At 38.6% G+C, this 12,821-nt stretch overlaps 3 protein-coding genes across 3 annotated transcripts; 2 read left to right on the forward strand and 1 right to left on the reverse strand.

Moving 5' to 3' along the window:
- Positions 1-257: 257 nt before the first annotated feature.
- Positions 258-2,639, forward strand: LOC113348718 (organelle RRM domain-containing protein 2, mitochondrial-like). The gene is made up of 4 exons (XM_026592566.1): positions 258-496; positions 1,589-1,657; positions 1,747-1,853; positions 2,185-2,639. Exons 1-4 carry the CDS (start codon positions 337-339, stop codon positions 2,296-2,298), a joined length of 450 nt encoding a protein of 149 aa, XP_026448351.1. The 5' UTR covers positions 258-336; the 3' UTR covers positions 2,299-2,639.
- On the reverse strand, positions 2,604-7,580 carry LOC113348717 (enolase-phosphatase E1-like). The gene is made up of 3 exons (XM_026592565.1): positions 7,350-7,580; positions 6,425-6,584; positions 2,604-6,053 (listed from the first exon to the last, which is right to left on the reverse strand). Exons 1-3 carry the CDS (start codon positions 7,461-7,463, stop codon positions 2,923-2,925), a joined length of 3,405 nt encoding a protein of 1,134 aa, XP_026448350.1. The 5' UTR covers positions 7,464-7,580; the 3' UTR covers positions 2,604-2,922.
- A 1,715-nt stretch (positions 7,581-9,295) lies between these two features.
- LOC113351734 (replication protein A 70 kDa DNA-binding subunit D-like) lies at positions 9,296-12,297 on the forward strand. Its single transcript, XM_026595670.1, has 8 exons — positions 9,296-9,453; positions 9,555-9,632; positions 9,730-9,836; positions 9,956-10,037; positions 10,142-10,277; positions 10,358-10,518; positions 10,611-10,728; positions 12,187-12,297. The coding sequence occupies exons 1-8, from the start codon at positions 9,296-9,298 to the stop codon at positions 12,295-12,297; spliced, it is 951 nt and encodes a 316-aa protein (XP_026451455.1).
- The last annotated feature ends 524 nt before the right edge of the window (positions 12,298-12,821 follow it).

A 12,821-nucleotide genomic window follows, 5' to 3' on the forward strand; every position in this document is an offset into this window, starting at 1 on the left:
CGATATGGAATTTTTGGATTCCACCGAATATTATCGGATACCGGATATCCGATAATTCTTAACCTTAACCTTATCGATATTACCAATATCCGGCGGATATTTATCCGTTGCCAACCCTAGCGGGAATGTTACTCATTGAAAATGCCCCTGCCCACCGCACAGTACAGTAGTACTTCAGTAACAACCAGTGGACCACTGTGGGGTGTATGATAAAATATAGTGGGGGTGGAACCATAGCGTATTTACCCCAAGTTTTTCTTCCTTTTTTTGCTAGGATTTTCAAGTTGAAGAACCAAAATAGCTCCCCTTTGTTGTTGATTTTTGAGAGAGAGAGTAATGGCGGTGAGAGCAGCAAAAACAGCACTTTTGGAACCTCAAGGGTTTAACTTAAGCAGAAGACTTTTCTCAAACTTCACTTATTCTCCTCTGTCATCACATGCTACAACACCTACACCTCCTCCAGCCGCTGAACCTTCTGCGAACCTTTTCGTCTCAGGTACCCCCTTTCTCACATCTCTGAATCATTTTAAGGGGTTTCTCTTGATTCTTCAATTGTTTTATGCTGTTTTTGTTGATTAACTTATCATCATTTCATTATCATTTTTTATAGTTTAGACCAAGCAATTAGATTAGGGTTAACACCAGAAACAAAACTTTAAGGGTTTAAGATGTAGGAGATAATACTAGAGGATCAACAACTAATGATTCTGAAACCAGTGAATAGGTTAAGAAGAAGTGTGAAATTAGTTTGATTTAAAAGGTTCAGGGTTTTGAAAATTTGAAATCTTCATCAACCTTTCCAGTAGAACATTGTTGTTATTTTGCCATTCCGTTTTTGCTTTTTTTTTTTTTTTTAATTGGGATTCTTGATTTCTATATTGGTACTGCAATTGTTCGTGATCTTGACATAGACATGTGAAGAGTTCCAATAAAAATGAAAATATTGATGTTATGAAGAATGAATTTTATGCTGTGGTACTTAACATGGACGGCCTGTCAGAATGAATTTCTTACCTTACATCTGATCCAGATCCTTCGGTGACCAAAAAGCATATATGTAAATTACCTTGCTGCGCTAGTTGTATGGACTGTCAAATTGTGTTACCTGTGCTGCAACTGACAATAAGACTTGCAGGCAGACGATGACATGAATCTGATAATGTACTAGTTAGACATAATATGAAAATTTTCAGAATCTATCATAGACATTTTGGCTTTACTCGTTTTCATTTTCTAGTGTACCCAGTTATTTTCTGCTTCCACTTTCCACTAATTCATTATAAAATTGTGTGTGAACACATTAAACTGAGATCATATTATATACATATCCTGCTGTTAATCTTTTGACTTGATTCATATTGGTGAAGCAACTATTAATAAATGTTTGCTACACTATTGTCATAAATGGTTTGTGTCCATGTCAAACACCCTTAGCATTCTACACTATGTTTGCTGATGATAAAGTGAAGCAGCTTGACCACTGGTTGGCACTCAAATTTCAGTTTTGCTATTGGTGTCGGTGTTGTATTATTCTATCTTTTTTTCTTTTCATTTTTTTTGTTGGTACTTAACCGTATCTGGTTTACAGGGCTTAGTAAACGTACAACCGATGATGGACTTAGAAAAGCATTTGCAGAGTTTGGTGAAGTCCTTCATGGTAGGGAACTTTTTTTTATGTCAAAGAGTCGGTGGAGTAGAAATTGCTTCCACTGATATGATATTGATCAACCTAATTTGTGGTTGCAGCTAGAGTTGCGAAAGATCGTAACTCGGGATATTCCAGGGGATTTGGTTTTGTAAGATATGCTACTCTGGAAGAGGCTGCAGCGGGTATAGCTGGTATGGATGGCAAGGTGAGCTAAAAGTTTGCTCACAGAGTTTCTTAATCAATTACAGGTGTTAACAATTAAGACACTATAATTACTATATACCTTGGAAGTTACCAGACAATTGAATAGCAGTGAAGAATATGTTTTCATGCTTGAGCTTGACCAAGCTATTCGGGTTACGGACTAATTTGCTCCTTGATATTGTTGAGCTAATAGAAGTGATGATGGTTTGAAAGCATGCAACATACCGTTGTATGTTGAGGATTTCTTTCTAATTTTATTGTTACAAAGCTTTAGTTACATGAGTCTCTCAATATCTGTATGCTTTATCTTGATGCTATGTTGTTTTGTGTAGTTTCTGGACGGTTGGGTAATTTTCGCGGAGTACTCAAGACCCAGACCACAGCAACCTCCTCATAACAACGGCGGACACGGTTATAACACACCTCAGTCATCTTCAAGATATTGAATTCGCTGATTCATTAATATCTATAGATCTCTCTTATTTTCTCCGAGACTACTTTGGATTTTTCTTTCATCACCTGTGGAATTATCCCAGATATTATAAGTTATAACATCATTTGGATTCAACGAAGAATTTGCAAAATTGCAAGTAGCTTTAGTAAAATATGAAAATTCTATGAGTTTTAAGCAACAGATTTTGCTCGGGAAAAAAAAACAGGGTACAAGTTGAGGGAATCGTTGCGGGTTCTTACTTCTTTTTGTAGTTGTGATGCTAAATTGCATAATTTTGTAACTGCAGGCAAAACTTTGTGGCCTAAAAATGATAAAATATTAGTTTACCTGTCATTAGTTTATTTCACACAGTAATTTACAAGATGATAGCATTTGCTATTATGCTATCCAAAAGTTTACCAGTAAAATCAAGATATTATGCTATCCAAAATTTACATGAAACAAAAAGATACAAATAGAACAATCACAATGAACCAGCTCAAGCTGGAATCTAGCTCCAATGCATTAGGTGGTAATTGCAGGCAAGAAACCCCGCCCCTCTCTCAGAAGTACATTTGGAAAGTAATCTCGTCAACATCATTTAAGAGTCCAACTTACAATCTGCTTCATTGGTGTTTCACCGTGGAGGCAAGGAGCTCAACTTCTTCTCAAACAGTTTAGCCTGCCGAAGTGAAGCCAAGGCTTCTGCTTGCTTCCCCGCTCGTTTGAAGTTTAGGGCCTTTACCTTCTCAGCCTTGATCTTTTCTTCCAGTAGACTTCTCTCTTGGCTCGAGTTTTCACCCTTTTCAGGGCTTGCTTTTGCAGGCTCTGATTTCTCCTGGCGTCTTGGCGCAACAACTTCAGTACCGAGTCCAATTGCTTTTAGGGCTGATAAAAGTTGAGGATCAAGAAGATCCTCAACAACCACACCATCCATTGCTTCTGATTTACTAGTGTTCTGTGAGTCATGTTCTTCCAGTTGAGCTTCCAGGGCCTTGGCCAATTCCAACTCTGCTTCAGCTTCTTCCGTCCGGCCTTCCCTTCGTAGCTTCATTGCTTGCCGTTTGTGAGCAAGGGACTCTTGCTGCAACTTGAAGCGATCTCGACTTGAAATTTGTTTGGGAGGTGTGGTGGTACTTTTCTGCTCTTCTTGCACCGCGGTTGAAATTTTGGAAGTAGAAACAGATCTATCAGTGGGATTTTCACTGGGTTGAGAGTTATCTACTAGTTTCTTCTCCAAGAGTTTGGCCTGTCGTAGCTCCTCTCGAGCTTCTACCAATTTCCCTTCTTTCTTCAGAGCAACTGCCTTTTTCTTACGAGCCAGTACTTCTTGTCGAAGAGCAGTTTGGTCACTGAAAGATTCCGACCCTGACCCAATGGTTGCTTTGTAGGTTGGTACTGTCTTAGCAAGGGGTACTGATTTGTTTTGATTTTCAGATAGATTGTCATATTTAATTCCAAGTTCATCGCTAGAATTACTTTCATTTCCAGTATTGTTACTGGGATCACCAAGAGAACTTTTCGAGCTAACTGCAGTCGATAAATCCACCATGTTTACTGATGGAGGCAATTTTCCATCATGTTCAGAGATTCTTTCATCAGCTGATTGAATCAAATTTTCTACAGAATGGTTCACATCATATTCAGGGAGCTGATACCGGTCTGAAAATGAGACGGCCAATGTCCTTGAAGTTGCTTCAGCTACTTCATTGCTTGAACTGACTGACAACTCAGCCACACCTCTTCTTACATCTTCCACTGGTTCAATACTCCCATGAGTATTTTGAGATATCATGGGTACAAGACCATCAAATTGAGCATCCATCTTAGTGTTAAGCTCCATCTCTTTTTTGGGGACTTCCATTTCTGCAATTTGGGCCTCTAATACTTTTGCCTTGTCAAGCACTTCGTCGGCTTCATCAGATTCTCCTTGGCGCCTCAGAGTGAGAGCCTTCCTTTTCAAGCCTAGAAGTTCCCTTTGCATTTCAGCTTTACTTCTCCGTGGTCTTACAGCTGTAACTACCGGAGCTTCAGTCCTAGCTGAACCACTAACATTCTCTGAATCAACCCTAGTTTGCTTAGGTTTTGGTGCCAAGCTTGCAGGTTCTCCGTCTTCGTCCCATCCCAAATTTGAAAGCAGTGAGAGTAATGCTGGATCACGCATATCTTGTTCTGTCACTTCGGTCTCATCTTCCTCCTCCCCACTAGGAAAGGTGCCAGGAACCTCTGCATTTCCCTCTTTTAACGCGGAGTCTTTACTGATGACATTATAGGTTCTCGCTTTTGAAGTATTCTCCATCTCTTCAAGTTGACGTTCAAGAACACTTCCTTTTCTCAACTCCTCTTCTGCCTCGTCGACTCGTCCTTCTCTTCTCAGAGCAAGTGCTTTCTTTTTCAGAGCCAAAAGCTCTCTTTGGATCATGAGTTTACTTTTTTGTGGCACTTTGGATTCTGTGCTTTTCAGCGGCGTTACAGATTCATCAGCAAAATTACTCAAGTTAGAGGATCTTTCATCTCTTTGAGAACTCGAAACCTTCTGAGTCATAGAATTGCGGGGGAAAGAAGCGTTTTCTTGAGACTGCATATCTTCCATGTCCTTCTCAAGTAGCTTTGCTTTCTTAAGCTGTGCCATTGCTTCTGCAACATTACCTGCTCGTTTTTGAGTAAGAGCTTCTCTTTTAAGTGACCGAATTTCCTCCAATAATGATTCTCTATCCAGTGGAACAGCTTCTGGCAAACTTTCCTCTGGGTAATCAGAATCTTCATCCCAACCTAGTGATTTCAGTGCCAGTGCCATCTCTGGGTCATTCATATCCTCATCCATCACATCAATGTTACCATCAAGACCATAATCATCAGAAAAATTCACAAGGGGTTGAAAGTCTAGGAAAGTATCCTTATCATACTGCATCAATACATCTTCAGATTTATCATCATCCATATTGCGAATGAGAGCAGAGAGTTCATCGTCGGAATCTTCCGCACCAGCCAACAATTCATGTTCTTCTAATTGCTTTTCAAGAACTTTGGCTTTCTTAAGTTCTTCCTTAGCTTCTGCAAGTTTACCTTCCCGCTTCAACACCAGAGCTTTTTTCTTGTGAGCAATGACCTGGCTTTTATCGATGCTACCAGCTCCCTTACCTGAACTAGAGCTTTTATGAACCTCTCCAATAAGACTAGACAGTTCGCCCTCCAATGTCATTTTTGCAGGCTTCTTATTAGTTTCATGGACATCTTCATCAGTCCATCCCAGTTCTTTCAGTTCAGCTGCAAGATCATCTTTAGCTCCACCCACTTGGGAGGAAAGCTTACTCCTTTTTCCAGGCATTTCAGCTTCGTCATTGTTTTTCTTTGCCCCACCAGAGCTGGTTGAAGTCATTGCCCTTCTCCGATTCTTTCTTAGTGCCACTTCTAGTGCCCCAGCCTGCCTCTCCAGTTCCTTTCCTCTCTTGTAGGCTTTTAGAGCCTCACCAGGTTTTCCTTCCCCTTTGAGAATACGATATTTATTTTTCTCTTCCAAGGCCTGTTGATGCAACTCATCCGGACTTGCACCCATTTCATCTAAGGACTCATTCTGTGTGCCAACAGAAAGACTCCTCAGGATATCACCTTCTGCATCTGCATGTAAGGAGTCCCTCTGGGAGCTTGAACCAGAAGCATAGGTTATCGCCCTTTGGGGGTCGGTCGATGCTAAGGACCGCTTGCTATCAACACCTAGAATTTCATTTAATACCTCAGCCTCATTTTTTGGTGTCAACTTTGATCCACCTGAACAAAATGAGGGATGGTTAGATACCAGCAGATATCTCATAAGTTGGATTTACTTTTCTTAATGTGTGCATCTCCAGCATGCACACACTATGAAACTTAAATTCCCTTAATATAACTATAACTACCAGAAGTTGGGATGAAATTCAGTATAAGTTCTATAACTACCATAACTGAGATGAAAGTTGTAAGGTTAGTTTTGTTAGACGGCCATGGAGTTAACATCAATACAACACAGTGACGTCTAACTCTTCTTATGATTAACTCGACTCACTTATGCACCAGATCAGACATGTAAACAGAAGAGTTCAAATAATTGAAATGCAAAGTAATGTATCCAACCTTAATTTATAAGAAAACCTAACTCTCACCTTTATTTTTGTGCCCATTTCGCATTTCAAACCGTGCTGCCTCTTCGAGTTTCTTACAGGGGTCACATATACGCACTGGAGAATCTCCTTGCCCACGTAATAGCATTCTCTGCTGGGTGCAACTCCCACAAAATATGCCTCCACATCTGCGGCAGTGATGCTGAAAATGACAATATATATCAAGAAGTAAGAACACAATACTTAAAACGATAAAGACGGAACCAAAAGGTTAAACATTAATGCCACTCCTAGTTTCTGCATGTTGGTTCTAATTAAGCACCGAATCACATCAAATCTTCCAAGGAATTTCCAATCAGTGCACCAACTTAATTTTTATATCAATAGCAGTATGCCAGCTCAAATTAACTACTAGCGAACACCAAGGTTTAACTCAGCATAATACACTATATATCACGTCGTGTCGTCTTCGATCACGCCCTTATACCTTAATTGATGGGGTTTTGTTTGGTGGATGAAAGTGCGGGTATGACCTTTCTACTGATTAAGAATCTTAATCAAATCAATGTAACTTCAATTTCTATATATATAAAAATCTCCTCATAGAATGGCAACATCACTTCCAAAGTCGGATTAGTTTTCACTCGGCTACCAAATGTGAGCAATTATCAAGGTACCCTAAAACAACAAACTGATGATTTCCCAAATTGAATTAACAAGAACAAAAAAAAAAAAAAAGGTTAATCTCTTCTTCAATATACATTCTCATCATGCTCCGTATACCCAGGTTCAAGCCCATAAAAATTCATAAGATTTTGAACTTCTCCTTCAACATTGGTAAATAGCCATTAGAAAACCACACAACATTAAATTAAATTGATTATTTCGAGATGGGTTTTAAGAAAAAGATCATGAATGAATGAATTGAATTAGAATTAGTTAATAAGATGATCAAATCACAACAAACCTTTCTATTGATGAAACTGAATTGCGAGGAACAACCTTGACAGTGAGATGCGTCGACGACCCAAGTATTTCCTCGCAAAGATGGTTTTGCTGGTAAACCAATTTTCTCTAACATGTCTGCTTCTTTTAGTTTTTGAGAGAGATGAGAGATCCAGACGTTAATGAGAAAGATCGAAGACGAAACTTTTAACAAATTCAAGAAGCTTCTTTACTTCCCTCCTCCTGAGAATGGATGTGGAACTTGGAAGGTTTGATATCATATTTTCCGCTGTAAGTTAACTTAAGTGCACAAGTTGGAGCACGGCAGGTAGTTAGGGCAAGTCCTATGGACCTGTCCTTAAAGTAACCAGGCATTACGAGTTACGACTGTCAGTTTCCGGTAGGTCTTAGGTTAACCCATCAGTCTTTTAACTGACATAGCCTTTTTTTACACGGGCGAGTGCTTGAAACTTAAAAGGTGGGACAAACAGAGATGCAGCCACCGAACTAGGAATTTCTGTGTGGGTGAACTAATTTTTCCCTATATTCATGTTAATTTGAAATTGCAACACTATTGCGTTAGGTATATATCTACAGTCGCTTTGTGGGCACCGGCTATATCTCCAAGGTGACCATCGTACCACTTTTTTTTTTGACCATCGCACCACGTTATTCAGCGCCTGCCTTATGCATAGGAAAGTCAATCTACCCACGTTAAATACAATGTGTCTCTCTCTTCTCTTGTTTATGTGTTGTCATGATGAAAGTTCCTCAGCGCCTCGATCACCGATAGAAATTCGAGAATAGACAAAACTAGATCCCCATTCTCTAAAATCTATTTTGGTGCTCTTCTGTTTAATATATTCCTCACTGGCTGCATCTTTTGTAGTGTCGCCCTCCATTTTATAACTTAAAAAGAAAAAAACAAGCCAATACTATTCATCCTCTGGAAGTTCATCCACAGCTTCGTTCCAATTATTGACTTTGATTTCGGTTATAAAAGAGACTGAAAGGAATTACCTCAATGGATCAAGACGTCAAGAGCATACTAACAATCAATCATCAGAGGAAGCGACCGCAAATCCAATTTCGCAAAAGCTTTCTACATATGAAAAATCCTAGGAAGCAAAGATGCAAGTCTGCAAAAGTTTTCTTTTGATAAAAACCGAAAGAAAGGAAACGTAGAATGGATTGTTAGTATATGATTGGTTTGCAATGCGTACAAATACATAAAATAGAAAAATAAGCACAAAATCGAGCACTAACAATATACATAATTGAGAACAAAATAAACACATAAATGCGTCTATCACTTTGATATATGATTGGTTTGCAATGCGTAGATTAGAAATGTTTGTAGTCATCTGCCATGAGTTAGTGAGCCAAGGACATCCCTGACATTACATGCTCCTTCTTGAGGTTGATTTCAAAAGAAATAGCATGTACAACCGTGGATGTTGTTACCATATATAGATGCAAAGTATCTACTTTTCTCTTGGGCCAAGGTCCACTATTCTTACCTAAGTTGCAATTTTGAAAGTAGGTTCGCAATTGTGATATTGTTTCCGTATGGGATTCCATGTGATCTTTTTTCCTGTTCTTTTAGGAATAAAAGAACATGTTCTTTTTCATTCCTTGCTCTGTAATTTTTGTACATATCTTTTCTATTTTCAATTTTTTTTATCAATTTGAAAAAAGTATGTGCATGATACCAGTGTACAAGAAGAAACAATCTGAACTTTTGTATACTACACAGGATTGTAGGCATCTGGGGACTCCACAATCAGTTAGTTTTATATTTTTTGCAGGGATTTTAATAAATACTAATAATATTATTTCCTTATCGTATCACAGGGTGACCTGCTGCACGCAATTGTTCAGAAGAAATTCATCTGAAAATTTGAACCCCTTGTAGAAGAGGGATGTTGTTGTGTCTGAACAATTTGACATTTACCCCAGAAAAAAAAAATGTTGCGTCGTGCCCAGAATGACTACAGCGCATACTTTAACTGGAATACTGATATTAGACCACTTGAATCCTCCAGTTCGTCGATTCCTCGCCACATGTTCCATTTCACTGAGCTTGAGAACCTTACAGCTGATAGCACCAAACACTTACCTTACCGGTGACTTAAGTGAATATTACATCTTTCGAATCCCTAGTCGTGCTTAAATCGCCTAATATTTCCCTATTGTTGTTTGCAGATGTTGTTGGTGTGCTAACCAGCCACACAAACTTGCAACAATTTAAGCTAAATTCTGGCAACGCCAGTTTCATGCGTGAGCTACCACTGGAAAACTTGAGGTATGTTTGAGCAAAATTCAGTTAACACCGTGAATTTGATTTAGTCTTTATTGGATACGCATGTATGATAATTGTTACATTTCTCACCTGAAAACAGTGGGATGAGGATTAAGGTCACATTATGGGGTGATTCCACTTCTGAGCTTACCAGAAACCTTGAAGCGCATGAACTTAATCCGCGGCCTATTGTAGCTGTTGTCGCTGGTGTCTATGTCAAATAATATCTTGGTACACAAATCTTAATGACCAAATTGGCCGAATTTGCAAACAAACATATCTTAATTACATCCCTACATATTAAATTAACCCATGTGATGATCCAGGCAAGGCGTCGCTCTCTTTAACCAATGCGACTAAAATTTACTTTAACCTCGATATTCCAGAAGTCTTGCATATTCGAGAAAGGTATGACTTTTTAACAAATTGACTCACATGTTATAATCATGATTTTGAACCTTTCAACATAAGGAAGAAAAAGTATTTTAACTTTTGATTTCATGTAAACTCAGGTCTTCCCACCGAACACCGCCGCGTGAAATCACAATCCCGATGAGAGTTGGTTACAATCAGGCAGCTAAATCCACTGGCGACACTACCATGTCAGTTTCCCAATTGCTGGAAGCAAAGTGGGAATCTGGATACAATGTATGATCACATCCGCAATTTTCCATTTAACAAGTCGTGTTTCTCCAAATATTTTGTTAACTGTGTTTCCATTTTTCCAGATGCTAAACAGAAAAGTCTGCCGTGCCAAGGCTATTGGTATTTCCACTGAGAAAGGATGGTACTACCTGGGCTGCCACAACTGCACAACTAAGTCGGTTGGAAACACGGGGGACCATTGGTGCCCTAGCTGCAAGGTCCAAATAGACGAACCGGTTCCCAGGTTCTGGCCATTATTCAATGCTAAATTATTACCTGTTCCTACCAACTGAAACTGACATCTACTGACAGTTGTTTGGTCCGTGTGTTATGCAGATACCTTCTTAGATTGGAAGTTGAAGACTCATCGGGCACAGCATTTTTTGTTGCCATGGACAGCAAAGTCCAAAAAATTGTCCAGCTACCAGCCTTGGATGCTGTTAATAAGGGCGAGGTACATTTTTTACAATTGAAAACTCTACGTTAAAGTAACTCCACTAACAGATTAACTAATTTCACTTCCTTAGTCAACCTTTTTGGAAACTTTGTGCAACGTTGTTTAAAAGTTAGTGCAGCATCGTTAGGCTTAATAGTTTAGCGCCCATCCTAAAATGGCTGCTAACACAACATACATTCAATGAAGAATTTATCAGCACACGTTATAATTTTTTGATTAATATGTTACTTTAGCAAAATGATGCATAAACACATACTGTCTGTAAAAAGATACTCTAATTACACACCTGCTCATAATTTAAAATGCAGATGATGGACCCAATAACGAAAGCAGAAGTTTTAGTTATTATTCATACACAATCCTTATTTATTGGAATACTGAGCTTTTCTAACATGAGCAACTTAGATCTCAAATTCTTATTATATTGTTAATGATTTTAATATCTTTAGTGGGTTTTGCTCAACTAACATTTGTTAACTAATTTGTCAATTATAGCATTATTTTTATCGTATTCGAAATCTAACCACAGACTTCATTTTCCAACCAGGTTGAAGGCTTTGCAACTGTGAAGGCCGCCTTTGAATCCCTGATTGGTGTCTTCCAGGATTACCTCATACTGATAACACTGTATAACATGAAGTTTCTTGAAACCCCAAGCTTCACTATGGGGAAGTTGCCTTCGCCCCCCTCAAGTACCAACTCCAACCATGCCTTCACTATCAAGACATGCAACTTCGTTGGTATTAGGATGCAAAAAATAAAACACCGTATAGGAGTTGTCGATCACGTTTCTTTCTGTCTCTGCATTTTGTTTGTGTGTTTCCCGTATTGCATTTGGTTCTGTTGTGACTCCCTTAATGCATTTTGTTTAGGTGTGTTTTCCCATTTCAAGGCGTTGTAGTAATAGTCCATTTTATCGGACCCACGGTGGCACTGGTGGATCCTATTTATAACTGAAGTTTAATTTTATGCCTGCCCGTGTAACCGTGCTGATATGAGGAGATATGAAAAATTATGTTTTTTTGGTTAATTTAAATCCAAAGTTTGGCCTGCTAATTTTTATTCAACTATGTTTGTTCTATGCTACGCCTAATGAACATTTGCCCTTATTGAGGCTTACAGATAACTTAAGGCTTGTAGATAACTTAAAACATATAAACGCCGATCAGGTCATCCAAATAGATAAATCAGCGGTCAGATATAACGGTTGATCGCATGGAGTAACTTCTGGGAGAGTCCCGGTGAATCCATCTTTTCCCTCCGTTTACCCCTTTCACTATCCAACGTTTCTCTTATCACCCCTCCGTATCTCACAATCTAATATGATTTTATGGATTTAAAGGGTTTTTGTTTCCATTACAGTGGGGGATTCAATTGTTCGTGTTTCTGTTTGAGGATTCGGTATTGAAATTAATAATGACATTAAAATCTCTTCATGTTTCCAATAATTTCCAGGTTACAGAGGTGGATTTCAAAACCAGATCTCTTTATCAAGACATTGAAGAAGATGGTGATGAAATCGAGACTCCCTGTGGACATTTAGGGGTGGTGGAAAGGGGGAAATAGTGAATAAACTTATAATCAACCGGTTGAAGCAGCTAGGGTTTTGAGTTTAACTTAAAACTAACAGAAGATAGAAGAGTTTAAGAAGAGAAGACTTAACAGAAAACTTGTTCTTTTGTTATTAACTTAACGTATTACAATTGGTTTTACAAGATGCATATATATACAAAGTCTTCCTTGAACTACAAGGTAAGATAGTTTCCAAACCTAAATCAATTTCCTAAAATACAAAAGACTTGTTTGACAAGATAAACGTGTGTTACTTAACACACGTGCTATATGCCTTAACACCCTCCCGCAAGCGTAACGGGTGATCTTGAACCGTTAGCTTGAACCTTAAGAGAGAAAACCGATCTTTAGATGGAGGTTTGGTGAAGATATCTGCAATTTGATCCTTAGAAGATACAAATCTGACATCAAGAAGTTTCAAAGCAACCTGATCACGTACAAAATGATAATCAATCTCAATATGTTTCGTTCTTGCATGAAATATAGGATTAACAGTAAGATAAGTTGCACCCAGATTG

This window comes from Papaver somniferum, chromosome 2 (assembly GCF_003573695.1).
Source record: "Papaver somniferum cultivar HN1 chromosome 2, ASM357369v1, whole genome shotgun sequence".
In the NCBI taxonomy this organism is placed as follows: domain Eukaryota; kingdom Viridiplantae; phylum Streptophyta; class Magnoliopsida; order Ranunculales; family Papaveraceae; genus Papaver; species Papaver somniferum.

Bases quoted from the DNA above. Each gene is read 5' to 3' on its own strand.
- LOC113348718 (XM_026592566.1), top strand. From the start codon at position 337: ATGGCGGTGAGAGCAGCAAAAACAGCACTTTTGGAACCTCAAGGGTTT. The intron at 497-1,588 runs GTACCCCCTTTC...TCTGGTTTACAG, and splicing joins TGCGAACCTTTTCGTCTCAG to GGCTTAGTAAACGTACAACC. The intron at 1,658-1,746 runs GTAGGGAACTTT...TTGTGGTTGCAG, and splicing joins GTTTGGTGAAGTCCTTCATG to CTAGAGTTGCGAAAGATCGT.
- LOC113348717 (XM_026592565.1), bottom strand. From the start codon at position 7,463: ATGTTAGAGAAAATTGGTTTACCAGCAAAACCATCTTTGCGAGGAAAT. The intron at 6,585-7,349 runs GTTTGTTGTGAT...TGTCATTTTCAG, and splicing joins TCAGTTTCATCAATAGAAAG to CATCACTGCCGCAGATGTGG. The intron at 6,054-6,424 runs GTGAGAGTTAGG...CATTTTGTTCAG, and splicing joins AAATGGGCACAAAAATAAAG to GTGGATCAAAGTTGACACCA.
- LOC113351734 (XM_026595670.1), top strand. From the start codon at position 9,296: ATGTTGCGTCGTGCCCAGAATGACTACAGCGCATACTTTAACTGGAAT. The intron at 9,633-9,729 runs GTATGTTTGAGC...ACCTGAAAACAG, and splicing joins CTACCACTGGAAAACTTGAG to TGGGATGAGGATTAAGGTCA. The intron at 10,038-10,141 runs GTATGACTTTTT...ATGTAAACTCAG, and splicing joins GTCTTGCATATTCGAGAAAG to GTCTTCCCACCGAACACCGC.